The sequence below is a fragment of the Chiloscyllium punctatum genome, chromosome 1, assembly GCF_047496795.1.
Source record: "Chiloscyllium punctatum isolate Juve2018m chromosome 1, sChiPun1.3, whole genome shotgun sequence".
NCBI lineage: Eukaryota > Metazoa > Chordata > Chondrichthyes > Orectolobiformes > Hemiscylliidae > Chiloscyllium > Chiloscyllium punctatum.
In genome coordinates, this window is record NC_092739.1 from 163,167,793 (window position 1) to 163,190,573 (window position 22,781).

The following is a 22,781-nucleotide window of genomic DNA, read 5'->3' on the forward strand; positions in this document are numbered from 1 at the left end:
CTCAGTAAGTTTCCGTGAGACTCGCTCATTCTGTGTGAGAATGGGACAACTGTGTGTGTGTGTGTCTGTGTGAGAGTGGGAACTGTGTGTTTGTGTGTGTGTGAGAGTGGGAATTGTGTGTGTATCTGTGTGAATGGGAATTGTGTGTTGTATATGTGTGTGAGTGGGAATTGTGTGTGTGTCTGTGTGTGAGAGTGGGAATTGTGTGTGTTGTATATGTGTGTGAGTGGGAATTGTGTGTGTTGTATATGTGTTTGTGTGTCTGCGTATGTTGGTGTGTGTTTGTGTGTGTATGTGTTAGTGTGTGTGAGTAAATAAATAGTATTCCCACCTTACCCTTTAAACCAAAAATATCAGCTGATCCCCCAAATGCTATCCAGCCGAGTATTCGCACAACCTCTGGACATTCCAGTCCGGATAGAAACGATGCACACTGATCTAATCTAAACGTCAGTTTTGGAAAGCATTGCAGACAACTCTCTCTCTCCATTCCTAGGGGTTAGGGGTTTACAATTGCCTTTCGGTCAGGAGGGGAGAGCAGGATGTTCCTGTTCCTGCTGTTTCCCCACTTTGTCGGAAGACGGACAGGGAGTGAGGGGGGGGGGGAGGTGGTAAGTGGGAAAACAGGCTAGGGTGAAGCCTCCCGCAGCCCAATAGCTCGCCGGCAGCCGGTGGGGGGAGCCGGAGCTAGTGGGGTATCTGTGTGGGACTGGGACAGGTACCGGTGGGGCCTTGGATCCCCCTTCCCGGAGGGAGTTGTATCCACGTGGGGAATCCTACCTATGGAGCAGTCTCGGCGTGAGTGTTCCTGCCCGGGTTAGAGTCTCCCAGTCCGAGCGTCTGTCTGCACAGGGAGCACCCGCTAACCTGGGTCGACCTCGCACACTGACAACCTCCATTCATTCATCCGCTATGAGGGAGAATTTTGTTTTATACAGAGAGGCGCGGGAAGCCTCCCATTCCCTGTTCGGTCACTCTGTTAAAATCCTAATTTTTAGTGTAAACTGATTTGAACTTCCTCTGCATAAAGCATTCTTTGTCCCCGGGTGGAAATGTATCAATAACCCTTTCTTTAAGCACAAAGAGAGCTGTAATCATATTTATTGAGATCAGGCCAGCAATTGCGTTAAAAGCCGCGATTACCCAGATAATCTCTCAAATTTGGTTTAATAAGATTTATCGCATGGTGCTCATTATATACAAAGCAAATACTGCAGTGAGTGGGGGTGGGGGTGGGGAGGTGTGGGGAGGTGATTGTGTGTGTGTGAGAGAGTGAGAGACTGTACACGCGGCTGTGAGAGACTGTACACGCGTCTCTGTGTGTGTATGAGAAAGCGATAGAGCCAGGGACAATGTGTGTCTGTTAGAGAGAGAGGTAGTGAGGGGCAGTGTGAGAGACGGGGACACAGCCATAGACAGTGAAAGAGAGAGAGAGAGAGAGAGAGACAAAGACAGTGTGTGTCTGTGTGTGAGAGAGGGACAGAGCAAGAGACTGTGTGTGTGTGTGTGTGTGTGTGTGTATGTGTGTGAGAGAGAGAGAGCAAGAGGCAGTGTGTGTGTGAGAGAAGGACAGAGCCAGAGACATTGTGTATGTGTGTGAGAGAGAGGGATAGAGCAAGAGAGAGAGTGTGTGTGAGAGAAGGACAGAGCCAGAGACAGTGTGTATATGTGTGTGTGTGAGAGAGGGATAGAGCAAGGGACTGTGTGTGTGTGAGAGACAGAGCAAGAGACAGTGTGTGTGAGAGAGGACAGAGCCAGAGACATTGTGTATGTATGTGTGTGAGAGAGAGGGATAGAGCAAGAGAGAGAGAGAGAGTGTGTGTGTGAGAGAGAGAGAGAGAGAGACAGAAAGAGATAATGTTTGACAGAGTAAGGGAACATCAGACAGAGTGAGTTGGACAGAGCAATATACAGTCGGGTTGGGGGGGGGGACATGGAGAGCAAAAGACAGAGAGAGAGAGCGAGCAACTGAGGAAGAGGCAGTGAGAAACAAAACAGTGAAATAGCAAGAAATAAAACATTGCATGTTGGTGAATAATCTCGTGTCAGAAATAGACAGTGAGAGATAGTGAAACAGCAAGGGCAAGAGAGATACAGATAGATATGGTGAATGGGTAATAAACAGGGAGTCAGTGAAACAGAAAGAGAGTGTCAAAGAGTGTGAGAAACAGGGAGGGAGGACAAATGGAAAATAAATTGAGAGTGAGAATGACTCAAAGAGAAATAAAATGTGAGAGAGAATCTAACTGATAGTAACAGAAGTTGGGGGAGAGAGAACTCGGGGGACAGAGTTTGAGACAGTGAGAATGTGATGGAAGTGGGAGTTCAGTAGAAGGGTGAGGTCCAGAAAGTAGAGTTGAGACCCAGGATAAGATTAGCCATGACCATGTTAAATGGTGGTGCAGGCTCAAAGGGCTGAATTGCCTGCTCCCACTCCTAATTCCTACGTTCCTGAGAGAGAAACAAGGAGAGAATCTGAAAGAAATGGCAGATTTGAAAGAAGTCGAGACACAAATAGGTAGATAGATAAAGAGGTGATTGGATGGATGGATGGATAGATAGATAGATAGAGAGGGGGGTTTGGAATCCTACCATAGCAGACAGGAATCATAACAGCCATGGAGTCATAAAGGTCTACAGAATGGAAACAGGCCTTTCGGCCCAACTTGCCTGTGCTACCCAGTTTTCACAATTATGCTGCCACATTTATTCCAGGGTTTCCAGCTGTGTGTATTGCTGGAAATCAGAGTTATACAACTCACATCCTGACGAAGGAGCAGCACTCCAAAAACTTGTACTTTCAGATAAACCTGTTGGACTATAACCTGATGTTGTGTGATTTTTTTAATTAAACTTTGCCCACCCCAGTCCAACACCGGCACCTCCACATCATGGCATCCCATTGAGTAAAGCTAATAGAGGAGGGTGCCTTCTGAGTGTCTATTTCTGCCCAGTTTTGCCCATCACCAGCCTCTGCCCCTCCTGCCTTGTGCTCTGAGTCTCAGCAAGCCCTGGCCTCATGTATCTGACGATCACGTCCCACTCGACATGTCAGTTGCAGCTCGAACACAGTGACTCTGGATTGGCGAGCCGCTCTGAGGGGGCCTTTTGATCTTTAGGCAAGTTCTCGAACTCTGAGTGGGCCAAAGACTGAGTGGAGATTTTGTAAGGGCAGTATGGAAAATGCAATTGTGAACAACACCTCCCCTAATTACTTCCCACAACTACGTCTTTAAGTCTCTCACCACCCTGACTTTGAACTATATTACCTGTGTCACTGGTTAAATCCCTAGGGCAGCATGGTGGCTCAGTGGTTAGCACTGCTGCCTCACAGCACCAGGGTCCCAGGTTTGATTCCAGCCTCGGATGACTGTCTGTGTGGAGTTTGCACATTCTCCCCGTGTCTGCGTGGGTTTCCTCCGGGTGCTCTGGTTTCCTCCCACAGTCCAAAGATGTGCCGGTCAGGTGAATTGGCCATGATAGACTGCCCATAGTGTTAGGTGCATTGTCAGAGGGGAAATGGGTCTGGGTGGGTTACTCTTCGGAGAGTCGGTGTGGACTGGTTGGGCCGAAGGGCCTGTTTCCACACTGTAGGGAATCTAATCTAATTCCCGTTCCGACCGCCCTGAGAATATCCTGCAGGGAACTGCAGCAGTTTTGGGAAGTTGTTCCCCACCTGCTTCTCAAAGATAAATAGGTTTGGGAGATAAATAATGGCCTTGCCATTGTTGCCCATATCTCACGAACGAATGAAGAAAACATGCTACAGTTTCCCATAGTGGCAGTCACACAGCGTGTACACAGGCCGTTTGGCCCACCATGTCTATACTGAGTGGTAGAATCACAACTGTAGTTTCATATACAGTTGCTGAATTCACTGGAGTAGGACTTGAACCTATGGACTCAGAGGGAAGAGGGACTGAGCCGTAACTGATAGAGCAAACGAAGGAGGGTAGCCAGGGGAATGGCATGCAGGCCACAGAGTTATCTTGAAGTGTTCTGAGTTCTCCCTCAGCCCTTTCTGATGTTTGAACTGAGCAATAGACTGGGAAGAAATGTCCTCCAATGGTAGAGATCACCAGAAGGTAAAGATAATTGGCCAAAGAATCAGAACAGGAGACTGTTTTTAATGCAATGAGTTGTGGTGATCTGGAAGGCATAAGCTAAAAGGGCAACTGAAGCAGGTTCAGTAGGGACTTGCCGAAAAGGGAACTGGATGAAAGTCCCAAAGGAGCAAGTTTGCAGCCCCATAGTTTGATAGCTTTATCGAAGAGCTGGTACAGCAAAAATGGTCCAAATGGCCTCACTTTGCCTTCTTTGATGTTAGCGAGTGGTGGGTTCAGAAAATGATTGTTTGGGTGTGTGAGCTTGCCTTGGTTGACCTGGTGCTCTAATGTAGTGGTTTGTAATGTTATTGTGCTCTCTTGGTAATAGGGATCCAGATTCCACTCATCAAGACGGGAGAAATATGGCAACGTGTTCAAGACGCACCTCCTGGGCCGTCCGCTGATCCGTGTGACTGGATCCGAGAATGTGAGGAAGATCTTGATGGGTGAACACACCCTGGTGAGCAGCCAATGGCCACGCAGTACCAGAATGCTACTGGGTCCCACAAGTCTGGTCAACTCCATTGGTGACATTCATCGCCAGAAGAGAAAGGTGAGCATTTTAAAGAGATACTCCAACTTCCCCTCCCATCCTGCACCATGTCCTCCTCAACCTGTGTTATTGAACCACATTGGTTCTAGTCTTGATCATGGAATTTAGATCTTTAATTTGAAATCTGTCCTTGGCCACTCATAGATTCACAGAGTCGTTGATCTTGGAAACAGTCCTTCGGTCCAACTCATCCATGCCGACCAAAGTTTCCCACTCTGAGGAAGGGTCACTGGACCTGAAACTTTGACTCTGATTTCTCTCCACAGGTGTTGCCAGACATGCTGAGCTTTTCCAGCAATTTCTGTTTTTGACCCCAAACTAAACTAGTCTCATTTGTCTGCATTTGACCCATATCCCGCCAAACCTTCCTAATCATGTGCTAATGGTACCTGTATCTACCGCTTCCTCTGGCAGCTTGTTCCATATATGAACCACCCTCTGCGTGAAAAAGTTGCCCCTTAGGTCCCTTTTAAATCTTTTCCCTCTCACCTTAAACTTATGCCCTGTAGTTCTGAATTCTCCCACTCTAGGGAAAAGACCTTTGCTATTCATCTTATGATTTTATAATCCTCACTGAAGTCACCTCCTCACCCTCCTGCACTTCAGTGAAGAAAGTCTCAGCCTATCCAGCCTCTCCATATAACTCAAGCCCTCCAGTCCCAGTAACATCCTTGTAAATCTTTTCTCCATCTCCTCTAGCCCCACAACACTCCAACCCTCCAACAGAAAGGGCATGATGACACTAAAGAGGGGATAAGAGGAGACTTACAAAGATATTGTCAGGACTGGATTAGTGCAGCTTTGAGGAAGGGTCAGACAGGCTTGAGATGTTTTTTTGGGAACAGGGATGGCTGCAATTTGCCTGTGATGTGCAACATGCTGAGGTGCCCGGGTGGAGTGGATTGGAAAGACCTGGTTGATTTAGCAGAGAAGTCAGTACTGAGGTGGACAGAAATTGATAGTGGGAGAAAGTGCGGACTGCAGATGCTGGAGATCAGAGTCGAGAGTGTGGTGCTGGAATAGCACAGCAGGTCAGGCAGCATTTGAGGAGCAGGAGAGTTGACGTTTTGGGCATGAGCCCTTCATCAGAGATTGAAAGTGTTTGGTAGTAGGATCAGAGAGCAGATGAGGCAGTATATTTTGTCGGGATCCAAAACTCGCTGCTGAAGACAGTAGTTGAGATAGAGACCATCAATTCATTCAGAATGTGTCTGGATGAGCAAGTATTGTCAGCTGCAGGGTTAAAGGTCAAGAGCTGGAAAGTGGCATGAGGCTGGAAGGCTTGTTTCTCAGCTGTTGGGCAGAGTGGCCTCTTTCTGGGTTACAAACGTTCCACAGACTTTCTGAGATTCTAATTCCGACCTCTTGAACTTCCCTGATTTCAGTGACTTCACCACTGCCTGTTGTGTCAAAACTCTAGACTTGGGAATGCTCATTGTTAAACCTGTCTACCTCCTGCCAAATGCTCTTTAAAGCCAACATCCTCAACCAAGTGTTTGGCTTTCTGCCTTAATATTGCTTTAAGCTTCTCATTGTCTGATGTTGCTTTGGAATATAGATGCAAACTACCTGAGTGAAGATTGTGAGGAGTTGAGGTAAGCATTGAGTGCCTGGGAGGGGAGGATGTTGGTGTGATTGATTGGGATAGGCTACGGGAGCATGGGGATTATGACTGCCGGGTTGACAAGTGGTTGGTGTAGAAATCAGGCCTCACATGACAGGATACCCCCTCCTGCAAGTTCCCCTCCAAGCCCACTCACCATCCTGACTTGGAAATGTATCACTGTTCCTTCACTGTCACTGGGTCAAAATCTTAGAATTCCCTCCCCAGGGGCATCGTGGGTCAACCGCTTGGACTGCAGAGGTTCAAGAAGTCACCTTCTCAAGGGCAACTAGGGATGGGCAATAAAAGCTGGCCCAGCCAGTGATGTGACAAAGAATCCTAGAGTCATCGAGAGGTTTGGCAGTGAAACAAACCCTTCGGTCCAACTCATCCATGCTGACCAGATATCCTAAATTAATCTCATCCCATTTGCAAGCACTTTGCCCATATCGCTCAAAACCCTTCCTATTCATATACCCATCCAGATGCATTTTAAATGTTGTAATTGTACCAGCCTCCACCACCTCCTCTGGCAGCTCATTCCAAACACGCAACTCCCTCTGTGTGAAAAGGTGCCCCCTTAGATCCATTTAAAATCTTTCCCCTCTCACCCTAAACCTATGCCCTCTAGTTCTGGACTCCCCGACCCTGGGAGAAAGACCTTGGCTATTCACCCTATCCATGCCCCTCATGGTTTTATGATGTTCTTTAAGGTCATCCCTCAGCTTCTGACACTTGGGGGAGAATAGCTTATTCAACTTCTCCCTGGAGCTCAGACCTTCCAGCTTTGGCATCATCCTTGTGAATCTGTTCTGAGTGAATTAAAAACAGTCAAGTTACATTGAGGGGAAAGATAAAACTGAACATTTAAAGGAATTCCCTGGTTACCATTGCTGGCCTCAGAGTTGATCAACTCTAAATTGCATCCTGTGACTCCTCTGGGGATGTAGGTCACACCCAGTGTAGGAATCTTTCACTTGAAAACACCTTGGTATATTTTGTTACAGTAAAAACGATGCTGTTGGTTACTTGCTAGACCAGATAAAACAAAAACAACAGATGGAACATCACCAAGTTCACTGTCTGCTGTCTGTTAGTGGCATGGTATAACCATTATGACTAATCTTCACGAATGACATGGTACCAATTAGTTCCCCTGACTCAGCAATCCCACAATCCACAGCACTGAAGAAAATACGCATGAGACCTGACTTTATCACATTGCTGTTTTTAGCAACTTTCAATGCACCTGTTGATTGGAAAGCTTTGCTCCATTAGATTAGTTTAGATTCCCTACAGTGTGGAAACAGGCCCTTCGGCCCAACTAGTCCACACCGACCCTCCGAAGAGTAACCCACCCAGACCCATTTCATCACCGACTGTGCTTCAGGATGCTCCGAGGTGCTGGAAGAGGCCATATAAATGCAACTCAATGCTTTAATTATAAAACTGAGGAATTGTTAGAGAAGTCACATGTTCCTCTCAAACATGTTACCAAATGCCATGTCTCATGTTAACCATATCACCAGCATCCCAAAATATTATTTCCTGGAAGAATTCTAGCACATTTGAATGAATCAAAGCTAATAGCTTTCTTGCTCTCTCTGTGTTTGACGACTGATGTTTCCTCAAAAGACCCCAGAAGCAAGGTTGTTTAAAAGTGGACTCTTTTCAGTAATTCCAGCAAACTTACCTTTATCACATGTCTGCTGACTCCTGAACATCGCCAATTCTACTTTGCCATTGTCTGCACTGCTCTCTCATCCAGTAAGGTGGACCCGAATGCCTACCTCTGTAGCCAAACATTTGGTCACCTGACCTAACAACTCCTTACATCACTTTGTTTCTTACCCTGCTTGATACAGACCCTCTGAAGCACCTAGTATTATCTCAGTGCTGTAAGTGTACTATATGAATCCATTGTTGTTGGTGGGATCTTGTTGTTTCCAATCTGGCTGATCTGTTGCAACATTTCATAAAGATGTGTAGTGGGCCATAAGGTAATTTGGCAGTTTTCACATCTTGAAGATATGAAAAGTCTGAAATAAAATGCAATATCTTTCTTGGGAGACAGAATCTCTCTCCTCTTCGTTCAGAAATTCAACAAGGGACAAGATGCAGTGCTCCTGGGAAAGAATACACTTGAGTAGGAGGCAATATGGTGAAGGTGAGGGTGTGGTTGACAAAGGAAAGTAGAGGAGGGTTTTGCAAAGTAGAACAGCTTGATTAGGAATTGGATAAGTGAGATTGATTAGTAGAAACTAGAAATATTCCTGTGGGCCACCACACTCCTTCAGATGTATCTACAAAATAATTATTACACCACTAACTAATTATCTGATTTTTAATTTCCTTAATACATCCTGGAGTTCTCTCATGTATGTCTTCCACATGTTACAGAGAAGAATAAGTTGAGAGTAGATATTCAGCCCACAGTAATATATCCTCACAATCCAGGTCACGCTCATTGATAAACATTACCAATGAGGGTCAATGAGACACTCCCGGCCTAATCCAGGTCAACTCGCCTCAGTCCTGACTCTTTAATGATCTCCATTCAATTCCATCTTGATTGGACAAAACACAACTCAGACACAGCCCAACACTACATGACTCAGCGCAATTGAGCTTACCCACACCAAACCCAAGGCAGCCAACCAAGCATGATTCAACCCCACCAAACCCAACTCAAGCAACTCAACCCAATCTAACCTAACCCCAATCCAATTCAACTAACCCAACCCAATTCAACCCAGCTTAACCTGACTGAACCTGACCCAACCTAATCAAATCCAACTAACTCAATATGGTTGAATTTAACCAAGTTAATTCAAATGCCTTTCTAGGTTAGGTACAAAGATGTTTCACCAGTAATAGATTTTCTGAAGTGATGAGTTAACAAACAGCTGCAGAAGTTAATGAAATACAGAGTGTGTGAGCATGGGCCCTAAGAAATTAATTTTGCTTTACACCACAAGGACATCAGTGATTCAAAAAGACAGTCCACCTCAACCTTATTAGGGATGGGTAATAAATGCTGGCTGAGTTTTAGCACAGTTTCGAGGCATAGTTGCCTTTAGTCTTTGCAGTCTGATCTTTACTTTAAGGAAGACATATGTTCTCCAGTAGTCTTTCTCATTGTGAAGAAATTCTCACCTTCTTCTGTTTACTATTTAACACTATTAGGATTAACTGATTGATGGTAAACCAACTCAGAAAGATTGTTTCCATGGCTTCTCCTGAGCCTTTCCCTATGACTGGCTCAATGCCACTCAGTCTTCTCTGGTATCACTGTCTTTCCAATCTCATTCTTTTATCTCCTACCAAATGTTTCCCTCCTTCTGTTCGAGGCTTTTCCATGTATTCAAAGGGTTTGAAGTTAGCATTGTTTACCCAAGAGCTGGACAGTGGGTGTCATCAACTTATCCAATAATGAGGCTTCCCAACAGAACTCATGTCTGTTCTTCCCCTAATAGGAAGCAAAGGGACACAGCTTGGGGTGTGGAGTGGTGTGGGAAGGTAGAATTCTTGAATCTCTCTGTTCCCTGGAACTCATATGCTAACATGTTCCCTTAGCCATCAAAACCTTGCTGTCCAGTACAATAGTAAACAATATTGCAGATGCCAAAACTGCCGTGGAACTGAGTTAAGACTTCAAACTGAAGACCTTTCATCAGAAATGCTTTGTTGTGTCTGAATGGCATAGTTTGGTGGTTTTTTTGGTGGTTCACGGGATGAGGGCATCACTGGCTATATTCCTGATGAATGGCTTTTGCCCGAAACGTCGATTTTCCTGCTCCTCGGATGCTGCCTGAACTGCTGTGCTTTTCCAGCACCACTCTAATCCAGCATTTATTGCCCATCCCTAATTGCCCAGAGGGCAGTTAAGAGCCAACCACATTGCTGTGGGTCTGGAGTCACATGTAGGCCAGACCAGATAAGGATGGCAGTTTCCTTCCCTAAAGGACATTAGTGAACCAGATGGGGTTTTAATGACAATTGACAATGGTTACATGATCATCAGTGGACTGTTAATTCCAGATTTCTTTCACAAAGTCTGAGCTTCACCTGCTGAAAATTTCCAGCAATTGCTGTTTTAATACGAGGCTTCCCCTTTCTCCCTCTCATTTATGTGTCTCCTCAGTCCGCATCCTCTCTTTTCCCTGAATGAAATATGGATTCCTTCAATGGGCATACTCTGACTTGGCACCAGTGTTTGGCTGAGACTATTTTGTCAAATGGTGGTGTATGAAATGACTTAAGCACCAGGGAGAGTATTAACTGATGGGCCAATAACTATAAACCCACACAAAAAGCAGTCATTTGGGGGTATGCCTTTATTAAGAACACATAACATCATCCAGATTTCAGCTAAGTGGCGCACAGTGGGAGACTCAAAGCCTTTGTCGGAATGGGCTGCTTAAGTGCAACAATTGGAGCCTAAAGTATGAACTTCAGAACCATGTTCCTATTGAATCTAACTCAAATTATAGAGGCTGACATGGGCCACGTAGAACCTTGAGAGCAGTCTGTGTGAGGAACAGGGGTGTTTGGGCTGATGGTTCTCAATGCTTTTCCTCAATTTCTGTAATAAAGGAGATTGACATTATACCTGCAGGCAGGATGTCTTTCTCAAACTCAGGATGTTTCAGTGAATGAAGTGTGGTTACTGCTGTAGAAGGCAATGGTCTAGTGATTTTACCACTAGATATATTGATCCAGTGATCAAGGCAATGAGCAGGATTTGAATCCCACCATGGTTGAATCTGAAGTCAATTAAAATTTGGAATCACAAGTCTAATAATGATCGCAAAACCATTTTCTTTCTTCACCTGTAGAAAGTGGGAGTCACTGGCTGGCCAGCACTTTTTATTGCCCGTCCCTAGTTGCCCCTTGAGAAGATGGTGATTAGCTGCCTTCTTGAACCGCTGCCTCCCGTGTGCTGTGGTTGATACCAATTTGGTTGAGGAATGTCCTTTTCGAAATGGTAACCTACTGTCTTTACCCAGTCTGACTCCTCCCTGGGCAACTATGAGTGGGCAACAAATACTGGCCCATCCAGCAATGCCCACACCCGCGATTGAGTTGGAGAAAGGAACAGCAGTCAGCTTCAGCACAGCTCCCACCGATAGCAGTGTGCAAACTACCAGATCATCTACCCCTTGTCATATCAGTGTATTGAGCAGGGAGAGTGGGGGGAAGGTTTCGTTCTTACAGATGTTACTTCTGACAGTGTAACACTTCCCTCAGCACTGCACTGGGGAGAGACAGGTTGTGTTACATGGTCAAATCCTGGGGTGTTGGTACCTGAACCTACAACATGCTAAATCAGGTGGAACTCCTGACCCAGTTCTGCAGCGTCTAACTCTCTAGGATTGGACTGGTCTAAACTTTGAGGTGGGCGCAGGCAAGTGGCACATTTGCAACTTTGTCAGTCAGAGCTAGGCACAGTACCAGCTCCCATCCCTGGCATCACCTCCCCAGTTTGTGCAAAACTGCAATGGTGCCAAAGTCTGCGAGGAGGCTGTAATGGCAGTACATGACAACATGGGGGAGCTGCTGCATCAAATAGCAGATTTGGGATGAGCTCTGGGCTAAATTAAGGAGTAAATCTCCCATCAAGTGTCAGAAAGGAACCAAGCTCAGCAAAAAATTGTTAGTAAAGCCACCAGAAAATAAATACTTCCAGGCTGTGGGCTGTGATGGAATCGCATAGCATTAGTAAGGCCATTTTACCCATACTAATATGCTGAAAGATCTCTCCAATTGGCTCTTCTCCCCTCTGATGTTTCCCTATCTAAGTCCAGCAAATGTTTCCTTTTCAATCCAATTCCCTTTCGGAGGCAACTGAGGGAGATTGGATGAATTATTTGAATTGTGAATTCAGAAAGAAAATAATTTCTTGTTCTCTTTTAAACTTCCCAGCATTCTTCCTGACAGAAAGCTCCCTTTCCTATGCCACCAGTGTACCTCACCCATGTATGTGTGTGTGTGTGTGTGTGTATGTGAGTGTGGTGTGTGTGTATGCGAGTGTGTGTGTGGTGTGTGTGTGAGTGTGAGTGTGTGTGTATGTGTGAATGTGGTGTGTGTGTGTGTGTGAGTGTGGTGTGTGTGTGTGTGAGTGTGTGTGTGTGAACATGTGTGTGTTTGAGTGTGGTGTGTGTGTATGTGTGAGTGTGAGTGTGTGTGTGTATGTGTGAGTGTGTGTGTGTGTGAATGTGTGTGTGAGTGTGTGTGTGAATGTGTGTGTGTGTTTGTGTGCGCGCGCGTGCATTTGTGTGAGTGGATGTGTGTTCGTGTGCATGTGTAGGTGTGAGTATGTGTGTGTGTATATTTGTGTGAGCATTTATGTGAGAGTGTGTGTACATGCATGGGGGTGTCTGTGTATATTTGTGCATGTATGTGTATGTGTTTGTGTGTATGTGAATGTATGTTTGTGTGTTAGTGTGCATGCATGTGCGTGTCTATTTGTGTGAGTGCGTGTGTGTATTTGTGTACCTGTTTGTGTGGCTGTGCATGTGTGTATGTATGTGTGTTTGTGTGCAAGCGTGTGTGTATGAGTCTTTGTGAGTGTGTGTTTATGTGAGTGTGCATGTGTTTGTGTGAGAGTGTGTGTGTGTGTGAGTCTTTGTGTGCGTGTGTATTTATGTGAGTGTGCATGTGTTTGGGTGAGAGTGTGTGTGAGTGTGAGTGTGTATGTGGAGAGGTGAATTACCGGAGGCACTGATTTAAGGTGATTTACAGAGGTGTATACTGGCAAGGTTTAAGGATTGATTTACAGACAGTAGGAATAAATGGATCATTCTCATATTGGCTGTGACGAGTGTGGTGTCATAAGGATCAGTTCTTAGGTTCCAGCTGTTCACAATATACATCAATACTTGAAGTGGGGACAAAATTTCCAAATTTGTGATGATAAACTCAGTGGGAATGTGAGTTGTGAGGAAGATGTAAAATGTTTTCAGGAGGATTTGGATACCCACAATGAATGGGCAGGAACATAGCAGATGGAATTTAATGTGTAAAAATGTTATCCACTTTAGATGGGGAACGGTTGAGCAGAATACTTTTGAAATGATGAGGTTGGTAAGTGTAGATATGCAGAAGGACCTAGATATTCTTGTTGATAATTCACTGAAGGCTAGCATGTAGGTGCAGTAAGCTAACACAGGACATAGAATAGTACAGCACAGTACAGGCCCTTCGGCCCTCGATTTTGTGCCGGCCTTTTATCCTACTTTAAGATCAGAAGCAAGGCTAATGGAATGTTAGCCTTTATCAAAAGAAGATTTGAGTTGAAGCCTTGTTCCAATTGTACAAGAGCTTGATTGCACTACACCTGGAATAGAGTGTATAGTAATTCTTCTCCTTGTCTCAGAAAAGTCATTATTGCCAAAGTGAGAGGTCTCACCAGACCTATCCCTGGGATGGTTGGACTGTCCAATGAAGAGAGGTTGTGCCTGTATTCCCTAGAGTTTTGAAGAATGACTGGCGAGCTAATTGGCGAGGCAGTGACATAGTTGTATTATCGCTGCACTGCTAACCAGGAGACCCATGAAATGTTTTGGGGACCTGGGTTCGAATCCAACCATGCCAGGTTTAGGAATTTGAATTCAATGAAAATTTGGAATTGAGTCTAATGATGATATTGTCAATTGTTGGAAAAAAAAATCTAGTTCCCTAATGCCCTTTCGAAAAGGAAACTGCCACCTTTGTCTGGTTTGGCCTACATGTGACTCCAGGCCCACATCAATGTGGTTGACTCTTAACTGCCCTCTGGGCAATTAGGAAGGGGAAATACATGCTGGCCTGACCAGTGATGCCCTTATCCCGTGAATAAATGTAAAAAAAAAGCAAAATCCTTAAAGGGATAAACAAAGTGCCGGCAAGATGTTTCTCTGCACACAAACCGAAATTGCTGGAAATTGCTCAGTAGTTCTGGCAACATCTGTGGACAGAAGTCTGAGTTAATGCTTTGGGTTACAGTGACCATTCCTGAGAAGGTATTTGTTTGGTCAGGGAGTCCAGGAACCAGGGCACACAATTTAAAAATGACGGGAATGCCCTTTAGATTGAGCCAAGGAGAATTTTGTTCACCCAGAGAGCTGTGAATCTTTGGCATTGTCTATCCCAGAGCGCTGTGGAAGCTCAGTCTTTGAGAATGTTCAATGTAGAAATTAATAGATTTCTGATTAGGAATGGGTTACAGTGATAGAGTGGGTAAAAGGCATCAAAGTGTTCACTCAGACGTGGTCATGATAAATTGTAGAGCATGCGCAAGGGACTGAATGGTATAATCCTGTTTCTATATCTCTCCCTCTGATGGTAGATGTGGATGGTCACAGTCAGAGTTTACAGGGTGTTAGGATGCAAGTATTCATATTACAGTGCAGATTTACAGCAGTTACATTGCAGTGTGTTACATTGGAAGTCTCCAGTGTGTTTATTACAAACCTACAAAATGCTGCAGTGTGACACTAAATGATATGTTGACAGCCTGCAGTGTGTTGCACTGTGAGATGGCATTGTGTTATATTATAAGTCTGTAGTGTAAGAATATGGCACCTTGCACTGAGTACTGCCTTAAAGTAACACGGTACATACAGTGGTGTCCTCACCAGTTGATGCTTTGTTTTATATCAGTGCTGTCATCTATAATCTTTGTCATCTATAACCTTTGCCAGCTCTTTTGCTGTCTACAATTCACTTTACTTGCTTAATCATCACCGTGACACATGGCAACAGTTCCCAAACGCTACTGTGCACACTTGTGTCTTTATTATTTAACATTGACAGTCAAATATCTCAATGCAAGGACATAGAGCCAGCTTTATAATTGAGAAAAATGGGATTGATTTACTTTGTGGCAGGGATGGGTGGAGCCAGTCTGAGGCTAAAAGGGAACCTGGAGATTCTTTGAACAGCAGACAGCTGAAAGTGAATTATATAAATGTATAGAAACAGGGCCAGGAAAATCTTACCTATTCTGAGACCAGGAAAACCACCTCCACTGAGGCTGCCTTTAAAGGTCAGGAGCTGAATTGTTCCATTCCCCTCTGAGTCTGAGTGCTCCCAGTATACACTCTCTCTACCGTTCTCATTCTCCTTCATAAACAATGAATGATTGACATCAGAAGCACTTACTCTAGCATCAGGGAAAAAATAACAGACCTTTCGCCAAACATTCCATGCATTTTTCATAGATTTACTAACCTATCCACATCCACACTATATCCCTCAGTCCTCCTATCTGTATTCCTCAATCTCTCCTCGCTGTATCCCTCAATCCTCTCTCCATTCCTCTCTATATCTGAATCTGTCATCCTTCCTCTCTAGTGCTTCACTATAATGCTCAATCTCTCCACTCAGTATCCCTCAATCCCTCCACATTGCACCCTCAAATATTTTTTGTTATATGCCCCAATCCTTCCTCACTTAATCCCTCAATATCTCCTTACTGTCCTCACAAGATATCCTCAATATATCCCTCAATCCTCTCTTTGTATCCCTCAACCCCTCCTCACTGTGTTTTAATTCCCCCTCTCTATATCCCTCAATCTCTTCTGACTATATCCCTCACTCCCTCCTCACTTTATCCCTCAATCCTTCTTCATAGGATCCTCAAATATTTCTCATAATATCCCTCCAATTCCTCCTCACAAAACCCTCAATCCCTCTTCACTATATCCAAAATTCCTTCTCTCTCTATCCCCAATGCCCCTCACTCCTTTCTCACTGTGTCCCTCACTTACTCCTCACTGTATCCCTCACTCCCCCCTCACTGTATCCCTCACTCCCCCCTCAATATATCCCTCACATCCTCTTCATTGTATCCCTCACTCCCCCCTCACTGTATACCTCACTCCTTCCTCACTGTATCCCTCACTCCCACTCACAGTATCTCTCACTCACCCCTCACTGTATCCCTCACTCCCCCCTCACTGTATCCCTCACTCCCCTCTCACAGTATCCCTCAGTCCCCCTCACTGTATCCCTCACTCCTTCTTCATTGTATCCCTCACTCCTCCTCACTGTATCCTTCACTCCCTCCTCACTGTATCCCTCACTCCCTCTTCATTGTATCCCTCACTCCCCCCTCACTGTATCCCTCAATCCCCCTCACTGTATCCCTCAATCCCCCCTCACTGTATCCTTCACTCCCCCCTCACTGTATCCCTCACTCCCCCCTCACTGTATCCCTCAATCCCCCTCACTGTATCCCTCAATCCCCCCTCACTGTATCCTTCACTCCCCCCTCACTGTATCCCTCACTCACTCCTCACTGTATCCCTCACTCCCCCCTCACTGTATCCCTCAATCCCCCTCATTGTATCCCTCACTCCCCCCTCACTGTATCCCTCACTCCCCCCTCACTGTATCCCTCACTCCCCCCTCACTGTATCCCTCACTCCCCCCTCACTGTATCCCTCAATCCCCCCTCACTGTATCCCTCAATCCCCCTTCACTGTACCCCTCAATCCCCCCTCACTGTATCCCTCACTCACTCCTCACTGTATCCTTCACTCCCCCCTCACTGTATCCCTCACTCACCCTTCACTGTATCCCTCACTCCCCCTTCACTGTATCCCTCACTCGCTCCTCACTGTATCCCTCACTCACTCCTCACTGTATCCCTCACTCCACCCTCACTGTATCCCACAATCCCCCCTCACTGTATCCCTCACTCCCCCCTCACTGTATCCCTCACTCACCCTTCACTGTATCCCTCACTCACTCCTCACTGTATCCCTCACTCCCTCCTCACTGTATCCCTCACTCACCCCTCACTGTATCCCTCACTCGCTCCTCACTGTATCCCTCACTCACTCCTCACTGTATCCCTCAATCCCCCCTCACTGTATCCCTCACTCACCCCTCACTGTATCCCTCACTCACCCCTCACTGTATCCCTCACTCCCCCCTCACAGTATCCCTCACTCACTCCTCACTGTATCCCTCAATCCCCCCTCACTGTATCCCTCACTCCCCCCTCACTGTATCCCTCAATTGCATTTAAGCAGAGTGAGTTGGGAACGTTGAAAAGACTGAGACTTTTCCCAAGCTGGGGATCTGAGTCATTTCACCACCGTGGCCATTGGGATCTTTCCACAGGAGATTAATTTTACCAGAGGAACTCAGTGTTTCAGAACAAAACCCGGAAATGAAACAGCATCAGCAAGATCTCTCCCATTCAGTAATGTTCTGGATTTAAAACAGCAATCTTTGAATTCAGCGAATGAGAGCATTTATCAGTAAGGCTGATTAAAATTTACCCTGTTCCCTTTCTGCATTGATTAGTGTCAGTTCGGGGGAAAAGGGAATATCTGATTGTGATTAAAAACTCATCAGTTTCAATAATGTCTCTTAGGGACAGAAACCCATCCCCTTTAGCTGGTCCATGTCTCTATGCAGCAGATGTTGATTCCTAACTTCCCATCTGTGTTGAAACTGAGCAGTAAATGCTGATCTTGACCTTGATGCTGGCTTACAGAGAAAGAGCTAAAATCTCTGTTGATTGCCTTTTAATTCCCAGATCATCGCCAAGGTTTTCAGCCATTATGCCCTGGAATGCTACCTTCCCAAGATCCAGCAAGCCATTCAGGATGGTATTCGAGACTGGAGCAGCAGTGGGGAGCCCATCACCGTTTACCATGAAGCCAAGAAGCTCACGTTCCGGATCGCAGTCCGGGTCTTACTGGGATTCCGTGTATCTGAGACTGAACTGAACCTCTTATCGGAAAGCTTTGAACAACTTGTCGCCAACCTGTTCTCCTTACCTCTAGACTTTCCATTTAGCGGTTACAGGAAGGTAGGTTGCTGAAGGACAGAATTCTGCAATCAGAATTATAACTCCGCTAATGTTAATCCAGCTGCCTCACACTGTCACTCAGTAATCCCTATCCCCAGTGCCCTGTGTTACTGACTGTATTTGTACTGATGTTAATCCAGCTCCCTCACACTGTCACTCAGTAACCCCTATCACTCCAGTGCCCTTTGTTACTGACTGTATATGTACTGATGTTAATCCAGCTCCCTCACACTGTCACTCAGTAACCCCTATCACTCCAGTGCCCTTTGTTACTGACTGTATCTGTACTGATGTTAATCCAGCTCCCTCACACTGTCACTATGTAACCCCTCTCCCCCAGTGCCCTGTGTTACTGACTGTATCTGTACTGATGTTAATCCAGCTCCCTCACACTGTCACTCAGTAACCCCTCTCCCCCCAGTGCCCTGTGTTACTGTCTGTCTCTGTACTGATGTTAATCCAGCTCCCTCACACTGTCACTCAGTAACCCCTATCACTCCAGTGCCCTTTGTTACTGACTGTATATGTACTGATGTTAATCCAGCTCCCTCACACTGTCACTCAGTAATCCCTCTCTCCCCAGTGCCCTGTGTTACTGTCTGTATCTGGATTGATGTTAATCCTGCTCCCTCACACTATCACTCAGTAACCCGTCTCCCCAGTGCCCTGTGTTACTGACAGTATCATTACTGATGTTAATCCAGCTCCCTCATACTGTCACTCAGTAACCCCTCTCCCCGCAGTGCCCTGTGTTACTGTCTGTATCTGTACTGATGTTAATCCAGCCCCCTCATACTGTCACTCAGTAACCCCTCTCCCCCAGTACCCTGTGTTACTGACTGTCTCTGTACTGATGTTAATCCAGCTCCCTCACACTGTCACTATGTAACCCATCTCCCCAGTGCCCTGTGTTACTGACAGTATCTGTACTGATGTTAATCCAGCTCCCTCACACTGTCACTCAGTAACCTCTCTCCCCCCAGTGCCCTGTGTTACTGACTGTATCTGTACTGATGTTAATCCAGCTCCCTCACACTGTCACTCAGTCACCCCCTCTCTCCCCAGTGCTCCGAGCTACTGACGGTATCTGTACTGATGTTAATCCAGCTCCCTCACACTATCACTCAGTAACCACTCTCCCCTCAGTGCCCTGTGTTACTGACTGTATCTGTATTGATGTTAATCCAGCTCCTTCATGCTGTCACTCAGTAACCACTCTCCCCCAGCACCCTGTGTTACTGACTGTATCTGTTCTGATGTTAATCCAGCTCCCTCACACTGTCACTGAGTAACACCACTCCCCCAGTGCCCTGTGTTACTGACTGTATCTGTACTGATGTTAATCCAGCTCCCTTACACTGTCACTCAGTAACCCCTCTCCCCCCAGTGCCCTGTGTTACTGACTGTATCTGTACTGATGTTAATCCAGCTCCCTCACACTGTCACTGAGTAACACCACTCCCCCAGTGCCCTGTGTTACTGACTGTATCTGTACTGATGTTAATCCAGCTCCCTTACACTGTCACTCAGTAACCCCTCTCCCCCCAGTGCCCTGTGTTACTGACTGTATCTGTACTGATGTTAATCCAGCTCCCTCACACTGTCACTATGTAACCCATCTCCCCAGTGCCCTGTGTTACTGACTGTATCTGTACTGATGTTAATCCAGTTGCCTCACACTGTCACTCAGTAACCCCTCCCCCCCCAGTGCCCTGTGTTACTGACTGTATCTGTACTGATGTTAATCCAGCTCCCTCACACTGTCACTATGTAACCCATCTCCCCAGTGCCCTGTATTACTGACTGTATCTGTACTGATGTTAATCCAGCTCCCTCACACTGTCACTCAGTAACCCCTCTCCCCCAGTGCCCTGTGTTACTGACTGTATCTGTACTGATATTAATCCAGCTCCCTCACACTGTCACTCAGTAACCCCTCTCCCCCCAGTGCCCTGTGTTACTGACTGTATCTGTACTGATGTTAATCCAGCTCCCTCACACTGTCACTCAGTAACCCCTCTCCCCCAGTGCCCTGTGTTACTGACTGTATCTGTACTGATATTAATCCAGCTCCCTCACACTGTCACTCAGTAACCCCTCTCCCCCCAGTGCCCTGTGTTACTGACTGTATCTGTACTGATGTTAATCCAGCTCCCTCACACTGTCACTCAGTAACCCCTCTCCCCCAGTGCCCTGTGTTACTGACTGTATCTGTACTGATATTAATCCAGCTCCCTCACACTGTCACTCAGTAACCCCTCTCCCCCAGTGCCCTGTGTTACTGACTGTATCTGTACTGATGTTAATCCAGCTCCCTCACACTGTCACTCAGTAACCCCTCTCCCCCAGTGCCCTGTGTTACTGACTGTATCTGTACTGATGTTAATCCAGCTCCCTTACACTGTCACTCAGTAACCCCTCTCCCCCCAGTGCCCTGTGTTACTGACTGTATTTGTACTGATGTTAATCCAGCTCCCTCACACTGTCACTATGTAACCCATCTCCCCAGTGCCCTGTGTTACTGACTGTATCTGTACTGATGTTAATCCAGCTCCCTCACACTGTCACTCAGTAACCCCTCTCCCCCAGTGCCCTGTGTTACTGACTGTATCTGTACTGATGTTAATCCAGCTCCCTCACACTGTCACTATGTAACCCATCTCCCCAGTGCCCTGTATTACTGACTGTATCTGTACTGATGTTAATCCAGCTCCCTCACACTGTCACTCAGTAACCCCTCTCCCCCAGTGCCCTGTGTTACTGACTGTAACTGTATTGATGTTAATGCAGCTCCCTCACACTGTCACTCAGTAACCCCTCTCCCCCAGTGCCCTGTGTTACTGACTGTATCTGTACTGATGTTAATCCAGCTCCCTCACACTGTCACTCAGTAACCCCTCTCCCCCCAGTGCCCTGTGTTGCTGTCTGTATCTGTACTGATGTTAATCCAGCTCCCTCACACTGTCACTCAGTAACCCCTCTCCCCCAGTGCCCTGTGTTACTGACTGTATCTGTATTGATGTTAATCCAGCTCCCTCACACTGTCACTCAGTAGCCCCTCTCCCCCAGTGCCCTGTGTTACTGACTGTATCTGTACTGATGTTAATCCAGCTCCCTCACACTGTCACTCAGTAACCCCTCTCCCCCAGTGCCCTGTGTTACTGACTGTATCTGTATTGATGTTAATCCAGCTCCCTCACACTGTCACTCAGTAGCCCCTCTCCCCCAGTGCCCTGTGTTACTGACTGTATCTGTATTGATGTTAATCCAGCTCCCTCATACTGTCACTCAGTAGCCCCTCTCCCCCAGTGCCCTGTGTTACTGACTGTATCTGTACCGATGTTAATCCAGCTCCCTCACACTGTCACTCAGTAACCCCTCTCCACCAGTGCCCTGTGTTACTGACTGTATCTGTACTGATGTTAATCCAGCTCCCTCACACTGTCACTCAGTAACCCCTCTCCCCCCAGTGCCCTGTGTTGCTGTCTGTATCTGTACTGATGTTAATCCAGCTCCCTCACACTGTCACTCAGTAACCCCTCTCCCCCAGTGCCCTGTGTTACTGACTGTATCTGTATTGATGTTAATCCAGCTCCCTCACACTGTCACTCAGTAGCCCCTCTCCCCCAGTGCCCTGTGTTACTGACTGTATCTGTATTGATGTTAATCCAGCTCCCTCACACTGTCACTCAGTAGCCCCTCTCCCCCAGTGCCCTGTGTTACTGACTGTATCTGTATTGATGTTAATCCAGCTCCCTCACACTGTCACTCAGTAACCCCTCTCCCCCAGTGCCCTGTGTTACTGACTGTATCTGTACTGATAATCGAGCTCCCTCACGATGTTACTTCCCAGACCCAGCAATCTGCATCCCTATGTATCTCTTAACCAACAAAGAACGAACAATGTCCTCATCTGTTGACCGGTGCTCCTTCTTACAGGGTATGCGAGCCCGGGACAATCTTCACAAATACCTGGAAAAAGCCATCAGTGAAAAACTGCAGTGTAAAGAAGACAAGGATTACTCTGATGCTATGGACATTCTGATAGACAGTGCCAGGGAACAAGGGAAAGAACTCACTTTGCAGGAACTGAAGGTAATAAATTCACCCATATCCCATTCCCAACAAAAATACCACATGCGTGCCATTAGTTAGAGTGCCAGCTGGGAGCAGAACTGGCCACTATCGGGAGACGCAGAGCTTGGTTTTTAACTTTGTCCTCCCAGTCCAGCACCAGCTCCTCCACATCGTGTTCTCACAAAGCGCGGCTGAAATTTGTAACTCTGCCACAAGTGTCAATTGATGTGAGATTATTACTCAATTTTAAGGTGAGATTATTAGACTGCAATTATTGGAGATATTATGGGATAAGAATAAAGTAGACAGGAGCAGGAGTAAGCCATTGGTCCTCTCAGCCTCCTCCACTTTTAATAGCTGATGGTTAATTTTTATTTTAACCCAACTCCACATCTTTGCCTGAAGTCAATATCCCTTGATTTCCCTGATATCCACTGATATAATGATCTTAGCCCTGACTGCAGCCATCAACTGAGCATTTACAATACTCTAGGGTAGAGAATTCCAAGGATATCTCAGTCCTAAATGACCAGCCCCTTATCCCAAGACTGTGCCCTGGTGTTTTTTTAGATTACATTATGTTACTACCGTATGGAAACAGGCCCTTCGGCCCAACAAGTCCACACTGACCCT

General features: G+C 46.2%; 1 protein-coding gene across 2 annotated transcripts in view; it reads left to right on the plus strand.

Annotated features, from left to right (window-relative positions):
- Window positions 1-22,781, plus strand: part of cyp26b1 (cytochrome P450, family 26, subfamily b, polypeptide 1) — a 55,020-nt gene that overhangs the window by 25,177 nt on the left and 7,062 nt on the right. For both annotated transcript variants that reach the window (XM_072577901.1, XM_072577891.1), the window contains exons 3-5: window positions 4,435-4,659; window positions 17,796-18,071; window positions 22,011-22,166. In XM_072577901.1, the coding sequence (XP_072434002.1) occupies window positions 4,435-4,659; window positions 17,796-18,071; window positions 22,011-22,166 (657 nt within the window). The remainder of the gene's footprint in view (window positions 1-4,434; window positions 4,660-17,795; window positions 18,072-22,010; window positions 22,167-22,781) is intronic.